This window comes from Mytilus edulis, chromosome 1 (genome assembly GCF_963676685.1).
Source record: "Mytilus edulis chromosome 1, xbMytEdul2.2, whole genome shotgun sequence".
Lineage (NCBI taxonomy): Eukaryota > Metazoa > Mollusca > Bivalvia > Mytilida > Mytilidae > Mytilus > Mytilus edulis.
The window spans coordinates 67,692,453-67,701,918 of NC_092344.1; the positions used below are offsets into that span (position 1 = coordinate 67,692,453).

At 32.8% G+C, this 9,466-nt stretch overlaps 1 protein-coding gene across 1 annotated transcript; it reads right to left on the reverse strand.

Annotated features, from left to right (window-relative positions):
* Window positions 1-6,062: 6,062 nt before the first annotated feature.
* LOC139487750 (uncharacterized) lies at window positions 6,063-9,466 on the reverse strand. The gene is made up of 2 exons (XM_071272808.1): window positions 9,366-9,466; window positions 6,063-7,541 (listed from the first exon to the last, which is right to left on the reverse strand). Exons 1-2 carry the CDS (start codon window positions 9,374-9,376, stop codon window positions 6,842-6,844), a joined length of 711 nt encoding a protein of 236 aa, XP_071128909.1. The 5' UTR covers window positions 9,377-9,466; the 3' UTR covers window positions 6,063-6,841.

Sequence of the window (9,466 nt, forward strand, 5' to 3'; positions counted from 1 at the left end):
GTAAATTTTCAAATATAACAATCTAAATAAAAAAAAAACCAAGGCTTTAATAAACTGTGTGCATTGTACGTCGATACCTTAAAAGCTAGCACACAATTCGGAATGAACTGTGTTTTTTTAAAACTAACGGTTCCATTAGAGTATGTATGAAAAAATAATATTCATTGAAACGAAATACAATTTTGGCAAAATCGTAAACGACGACAAGGACTTGAGATCACTTGACGACAGACTCCTGACTTGAAACAAGTAGATCGGAAACCTGGTGGTTGGTACATGGCTTTTGAAATATTTTGTTTCAATATAACATGACACATGTACAGTTTCTGCACAATAGTGCTTTTGCAGTTGCATACGATTTAAAAGCAGTAAGACACATGCTCACAAATGGTTTTTACTTTGTCAAATACTTGCAGTTGCTCGTTGGCTGTTAAAAAAATGAAATATTGCTGAAATACTTGGCAAGAAAGAAAATATATAGTTTCCATTTATCTATCTCTGTGTCACGTATTCTCAAACAAGCTGTGATTGCAAATTTTAACTGACTCATAATTGAACAAATAAAATCTTTAGTTAAGTAATTCAACTCATCACCAAGTCTTCAAACGACATATTATTTGGGTTAAATTAAATGTTGACCGCAAGACGTTGAAGTGTTCTCTCTTCCATTGTTTGGATCCCCAAGTCAGTGAAAAAAATGAATGATTAAACTGTTGATGAACTTTTTCATTAAGTCATACCCGTCGATAATGCGATGCCGAGCATGAATTGCAATCAAAATAAGGCAACAGTAGAGTATACCGCTTTTCATTAGTCATAAATCGATTAAGCGAAAACAAATCCGGGTTGCAAACTAAAACAGAGTGAAACATCGGAACAACAGAAACTCTGAACTACAATGTACAACAAAAGCAAATGCCAACTTACATGGAAACAGACTATTTGATACCAACTGCCATATTTCAAATTCCGTACGGGACATTTTATATAGAAAAAAATGTTAATTGAACCTGTTTTTATGGCTATTCAAACCTCCCGTTTATATGGCAATAATCCTTTCAAGATGTAAAAGATCATTATGATCAGTCGTGATTTTAGCCTCCAAAATTATTATATGCATAAAAAGTCTCTTTCTATATTAATTTGGAACACTGCAAATTAAAGTACTCGCAAATTATCGTTTAATCATAGATGGATGAACGCATTGGTGTTAAAAGTCCCGCGGCAAATATATCATGACGATATCATATCTATGTGATATGAATACAGTAAGTATTATAGTGACATGTGTAAATATGTACAAATTATAAACATACAATATATGAAAAATATTTATACACCCGGCCTAATGGACCTATAAGTCACCTCAAATGAAATTAAATAATTATAAAACAATTATGTCACGTTCTTGAATATAACAAATTATTCATGAAATTATCTTTTAGTTGACGAATGTTAATTTAAAAGAAAAATAAATAAAAATATGAGCTATTAGTAAACAGAATTGCGTCTTTTGGTATATGCCTGTACAATGTATTTACCTAGTTTTCGAGTATGACTTATTCTTTATTGTCCATAGATATAAAGGAAGTAGTTAATAAAAGTTTACCAAACACGTGTTCTCGTATATCAGAATAGAATGTACAGTCTAATAAAAAATGATTTTCAGTTTCGGTGACGTCTGCAGTGCAAAATTTGCAAAGTCTTTCTTCTGGTCTTTCACCTATGTATCGTCCTGTTTCTATCCTCAGAGGTAATATTCCGCATCTGAATTGTGCTAAATGGGAGCGTTCGACTTTGGTTACATTGAGTTTTACATACTGTTCTTGATTAAATGTAGATTTGAAAGTTATATAAGTTCGAAGTTTTGACACTTGTTGTATATCATCATTCCACATGTTTGAATAAAGGCGCTGAATGTTCATTTCTACAGTTTTTAAATGAAGAGCAGTTTTTGAATCAAAATAATGTTCTAAATTAAGTTTACAGAGAATGTCTTTCAATTCGCTACACCAATTGTCGGTACAACGACTATAGTCTGCATTAAAGGCGACCTTCGTTATGCGATCATCTTCAAAGTTGAGGAGTCTGTTCAAATACCTGACCATGATTATCCATCTTCGAAACTGGCTTTGGATCCATCCAACATCTCCATGTAGGGCGAGAGTAGGCGCAAAACGGTGAATACCAAGAACACATCGTATTGTACGGTTTTGAATATTGTCTATTGTTTGAAATTGTTAACTGACTGGTAATTTTTATTTTTCGTTTTTAGTTGAAAAAGTGAAAATGTTGAGGTAATTTTAAGTAGTCCGAGATTACTCTAACGTTCAACGGATGTGTTGTCAGACAAGCAACACGGCACCAGCTTATCTGACAAAACAGTCGTTTGACGGCAGAGCAATATTAGACTATAGCATGTATAGGGTAAAAGGTAAACTTCAAAGAAATGCTTCTTCAGGTTTAACTTAGCATGTGTAATTTGATATTGTTGTGTTGTTAAACGAATGAAATACCTGTAGGAAGGATTAATGTGTTATGTAATTAACTGAACAATTATACATGTATCTTTTAAAAAGAATAATTACAGCTGTTATCAGTGATATATGAATGAATAATGGTATTTCAAATCGATAGTAGATGCCGTATGTATCGTTTCGCGCGATAATTTGTTTGCTTATCATTAAAGGTCTGCATATAAGATTCAGGAAAAGAAACAGCAAACAGCAAACAAAATCCTTGTGTCTATAACAATGGCAATGTCCGAGTTTATCTCATATAGTCTCGTTCTCTCTAACTCCTTTGTGTTACAGACATTTTACATCTGCACTGCAGATGCATGGATAGAAAATATTTTATTTTATTCTCTTCATCAAGTTATTTCTCGTTTATAATAGAGCCAGTATTGTTTATTATCTCATAACACCATACGGCAGTTATGCATATCTTAAACATTATGAATCAATGTAAACAAATTTATTACTTCTAACCACTTAGAAAGCAATAAATATTCTCATATATTTTGCTAAACGCAATTATAATATCTGCCAGAAGTAAAGGCATGCGCATCGGAATAAAATAGGTAAACAATTCCCTGATGTAGATGGTTGCTTTCTGGATGTGTCTATCATTGAAGAACTGTATTTGGCTGTGTTGATAGTCGTAGTATCATCTGGAAACTTTATTAGAACCTTTTCTTGGACTACATCATTCATGCCAAACCACCCTTGTCCCTTGATATAAACAACAGGGTATTTTAGTGTCTTCGAAGATGGAACACTTGTACATATATTAGATTCCTGGCTGTCCCTTTTATCCGAATAACGTTCATTACCGCAAACATCATTATTGTCACTATCCTGCATTTTTATATATTCACTTGCGGACGGATTTTCGCACTGGCCTGAATCTTTACGGGACTGATTGTCATACAAGCCTTTCTTCTGAGATTTTAACCTCTCATCTTGACTTTGATCAAACGACGAATTTACGGACACTATCTCTTGAGACCCTTCCTCAGGTTGAATATTGTCTTTCTTCTCTCTTACATCTTTGCATGCAGCATGACAGGATTGCCATGATATTTCGGCCCTGAAGCAAGTTTTATCCGTGCGACTATTGGCGGGTCTATTTTCATACAAGCCTTTGCCCTGATAAATTTCGACTGTATATATATCATGGGTAAACCGATCGTTTTGATTGTCTTTGAATTGTAAGGGTTTATCATGAATTCCACTGACACCATCCTCCATTCTAAAATAGTTTAAAATAATCAGAAAATGATATGTAATTGATACCAGTACCATTTCTTTATTTCATTTTTTATTAAACATGTTAAAAACAAGAAACCTTGTATTGGATGAAATTTCAAAAGATAGCCATTTTTAAGATCGATTCATGTATTTAAAATATGCTTAAATTGAACACAAAGAAAACCTGCTGTATGATACTCTACGGGTTTTAATATGTATTGCTAAAATGTAGACTACCTTGTAACCTTAAATGATGTCTACACTGTAACCTTAAATGATGTCTACCTTGTAACCTCAAATGATGTCAACACTGTAACCTTAAATGATGTCTACACTGTAACCTTAAATGATGTCTACCTAATATAGCCCATTTTTGCCACTTCAATCTTAGCATAATATCAAAATACCAAAACATACTTCATGCCTGCAACATCAGTTTTGATCAAATCGGAGCATTTTCTTTAATTGATAAAGTCTAAGAACCTAAAAATAAACTTTAAAGATATGACAGCAAATTAACAAATATCTTTATGAAATCGAGATATAGCTTAACACTGTTACATTGCTGTTGAAGATAGGTTTGATTCACTGCTACAAATTGTATTTGCTGTAAAGTTTTGCAACTAAAGACAAAAACAAACCTAAATAAATTAAACTTATTCTAGAAAAAAAAATCACTTACCTCAACATTTTTGGTTGGTTTTTTAAATATTGCAGTTAACTGTCGTGTTTAGGCACCAAATATAGTATCTTCATAGAATACTGTTAAGATATTCTAAAAGTCAAAAAAACTAACTCAAAGTACAACCATGCAGCTGTGATACTGTCAATTTTAGTAGTGAATGAAAGAAGATTTTAGTGCCAAACAAATATCGGAAAATTAGCGCAGTCTCCCTCTCTGAATGCTGACTTGCGCAACTAGTGTAATTTTACCCATATGTATTTTCATCTTTCCATTTATAGATCGTTATATTAATTGAACTTATCTTAACCTTTTATAAATACAAATGTGAGTTAATACGGCTTAAAGTACATCTTTTAAATCTGGTTGCGGAAATCCTTGTTACACAGATCGCGCGACTAAAACACGTTTGAACTTGCGTATACGACAGTTAGCGTTTTTCATACTACTAATCAGCCGCTGGTAAACTGATTACCCCTTCTTATAGTACCATCCACCCAATAGTCAGTGCTTCGGTTCGAGAGAAGTTTGAAGTTAAAAACAGCATCAATTGTCACTGAACTAGTTCACATGTTTGTTTAGGGGCCAGCTGAAGTCCACCTCTGCAGTGCGGGAATTTCTCGCTGTGCTGAAGAACAATTGGTGGCCTACTGCTGGTTTTTTTCAACTCTTTGGTCGGGTTGTTGTCTCTTTTCAATTATAATTGACACATTCCCTATTTTAGCATCAATAAATTGTCCTGCCTAACCTAATGCAATAATCCATACTAAGTCTAATTGTTATCAGACACAACCATTTCAAATATCATATTTTAAAATAACTCATTACTTATGTTGCTGCACTACATTAAATTCTTACGTAAGGGCATCATCGTTGACTACATTTTTTACTTGCGTGTCATGTTTTTGGTACTGCTCATGTATTGCTAGTTTTTATCCTTTACTGATCGTCTGTATCTGTTTGAATTACACTTCTGAATCAATATTGCCTTTCGAATATTCATTGATTCATGTGTTTACATCGTGTCGATGATAAGTCGAACCCTTCCCAACTTATCTTTATATTTTTTTTCTAATGTTGTGTTGTACCACTGTCTCAGGTTAGGGGAGGATTAAGTGCTCACAAATACATTGAACTCTGCCACATCCTGAAATACTTGTTATTCGTTTGAATTGTATTACATGATTTTGTCATGTAGAGGTATATTATAGATTATTATGCAGTATGGGGTTTGCTCATTGTCGAAAACCACACGATGGCATACTTGCTTACATCTACGTCATTTCTGGTGTCTGGTGAGTACCAAATCTCCTTGTTTTTGTGTTGAGAACACTTCCAGTTTCATTAATTTCTTGATCAGCGCCCGGAGGTCTGAGCTACAAAGCCTTCATGAGTATCAAAGTTAAACATTGACAATAACATATTGTCGATATTTTGTTTTTTCTTTGCCATGTGTGTAATTTAGTTTATTTTTTTTTGCCTTGGAACTGTTTTTTATTAGTCCGAAATTTGTTTTGTCCTCGTTTTGTTTTGTCTTTAGTTTTTTTTTTTAGATATATAACGCAATATGAATCAGCCCATAAACTATACGTGGTTTGGAAAAAATATAAAAAATACACACCACAAAATACATGTATAATAAATTAGTTTTATTCTTTTATAAATTGGCACTTTGTGATAAATATCATTTGATATATACAAATATATGAAGTAATAATATGAATCAGAACCTATTACAAACAATGATTGTCAAGAAAATATATGGATAAAAATTTGATGAAACAATAATATAATAGCGGTAATGCATTATAGATATTTCTGAAATAACAACAAGTAAAGTTTATTTGATTTTTGCTTTAAATTTTTCAGACATTTATAAAAATGTTAAAATGCATTTTGGTTCAAATATTTGATAACACTTTTAGGATAACTATCTAACGTTGAAAAACTATTATTTGGTTGAGATTGAAACTGAGCTTGGAAATAAAATATACGTTTTCCTTGATCAAATTTGTAAAAAAAATATCAATCCTGTGAATAAGTGGCATTGCATAGATTTATTAACATTAAGACATAATTTGACCTTGGTACACTCGAATTTGATTGTGGGAAATATAGAGATCAGGAGTCGATTTCACAAAAAAAAAAAACCTTACGACTAAGATTTATCTTAAGTATACTGAATTGTTCATGACTTACGACAAATCTTGGTCTTAAGTTTCTTTGTGAAATCGACTCCAGGTTTGTAAATCGTCAACAATATCTGATAAAAAAAAACCAGCAAATTATTATAGTTTTTGAAAAACCATCCCCTCATCTTATGAGTAAATACCCGACTGAACTATAGCATATCAAATATAGAGTATTGGTGTTGAACTTTGATAAAATACTAAACAGAAAACCTGTATCACCGACCCGGTAAAATGCGATGTGTGGGTACATAACTATCGTTATTGCCGCTCAATCTATCAACTAGAGCAAACACCAACACAGCTGTCAAAATTGCAAAAATAATGGCAAAAATAACAAGCTTTTCTGCACGGCCAGCGTACTTCTGCGCCTTGTCTATATTGCCACGCACTATACCCGCATCAAATTCTTTCTTTATATTAAAAGCAAAGTAAGCAGCTGGAATTCCTAGAGGAAAGTATATAATTATAGCAATAATACTTAATATTTTCAATCGTAGTATCCGTTCTTTACGCAGCGGTTTCTGTTTCTTTTTGTAACCCTGAGTGTAATCACAACATTGTTCTGTTTGTATGACTTTTGACCCGTCTAGTTTCTTTATAACAACTTGTTCTTGTACTACACTGCTGTGACCACCAGTACTGTACATAACCGGATATGACGCAGTGTCTGAAACATCGCCATTTTCTGTTGAATTTACCCGTGAATCATCACCAGACCGTGTTGTGGAAAGTTGTCCTGGGTTGTTTAATGTTGAAGAAGTTTGATTGTTATATTCTTTGTTGTCATGGTCGTCGCCTACAAAACCAGGGTTAATTTGTTCAAGTGAGGATGGTTCTTTAAAGTGAGATGATCCCAAATGAGGCTGAATATTTTCTCCTCCGTTCTTGTCGTCATGGTTAAAGTTTGTTGCCATGCTGTAAGATACAATTAACACTATTTTCATAATCATACACTAATAAATCGCATTTTAAAATACCACTTTTCATAACTCAATTTTACTAAACATTCTAAGCCTGAGTTTGCACCACAGCCGTTATGTACACTACATAACAAATCGGCAATGAAGTGTATGTCAACAAAAAATAAACTTGAAATATTAAAGACTGTTTTTGTCAGTGTTCAACAACATCTAAAAAGAATATCGCTGAAGAAGACCAAAGTCAACGGACAATTACAATCCGTACTGTCAAATTTGAAAAGATATTGATATGAAGCTAATCATATAATCGATCGAGAGAACCAATGCTCCATAATTTGATCGCTGAAACATAAAGGGTATTGAAAACCTGATAGGACTCGGTATCATTGTTACATTTAGACGAATATGTCCTTTTGTTATATGTGTCGTTGGGTTGCTGTCTCATTGATGTTGCTCCATTATTTTCTTTCATTCTTCGGATTTTAACCTTCTCTGTACAGACTTATGAAAAATAATGAATACGTGCAACCGAATTCATGACATTAATATCACTTTATTTATTGTAATTGCTTGACTGTCTGTTTATCCTATACATTAAACCCTACAAAGGGTAGGCAGTATTATAAGTCTTCGGAATAAATGAGGAGAACTCATTCTGTATATGGCTGTCCCAACTTATGGGAGCTTATAATTCAGGGTTTATCCTTTGTTGTTACTGTAAATCATAATTGTTTTTCGTTCATTATTACGTACATAAATCAGACTGTTATTTTTTTATTTGAATTGTTTTCGGGGCATTTTATAGCTAACTATGGGGTTTCATTGTTTTTGCTCATTGTTGAGGGTCGTATGGTCAGTCATATCATGGAAGTATTATTTAAATATTTCAATATTACTTCCATGGTCATATAAATAGTTGTTAATTTCTATGTCATTTGGTCTATTGTGGAGAGCTGTCATATTGGCAATCATCTTCTAGTTTTTGTAAGTGTGTTTTCACCCGTTTCACCCGAGATGTAAAATTTCTCAATTATAAACTAATTTATATACAAGTAAAAAGTAATGAAAAGACAGGGAAATCCACTTAAATCGCATTTCGTAAGGTATAGTTAGTTACTATAATAAGTCATATAATCATTTAGAAATAGATTTACAAAAAGAGAAGAGGAGGGGGGGGGCACAATTTCCTTGGTAATTTGTCCCAACATCCAACTTTTCCCCCAGATCCCACCTGTTTATCCCCTAAATCACACATCCCAACTTTTTGTTTTTATCACCGATATCACGCATCCACAAAGCGTAGCACCCCCTAAGAGATGACCCACCTAAAAAAAAAATTTCTAGCTAAAAATTATGACTTTTTAGAAAACCGTGAAAGGTTATTGATTTTTGAACATATGTCGATGTAATTGATATAGATTAACTTATAGGATAGTTTCATGAAAGTAAGCAAATATAGTCAACACTTACTTTATGATATATTTTTCACAGTATTTCCATTTAGTTTGAAAAGAAATCTACAAAAAGACTTCAAGTTATCACGGTCTTAATGTTCTTTTATAGAATTAAACTGTTAAACCATAAATAAAATAACAACTGTTCACTCAGATGTGACCAGTATATACTACAGGAAAAAACAACAATAAGCACACGTAGAAAAAGTTTAAATAATGTTCTTATAACTTTATAGGAAGTATTTGTGGGAAATTACAACTTAACGAAATGACATTGCGGAAAGAGTGAAGTTTGTAAATAATTGATAGTTAAATATTATAGGTAAATAAAGAGAAGTTACAAGATCTGATAACACTTTACCTACCTGTGATTCATTCACCTGTCCAGCAGATGGCGTTGTAATTGTCATTATGACGTAGAAATTGATCTTGGATTAGGGAATTTTAAAACGGAGATCCTGTACAT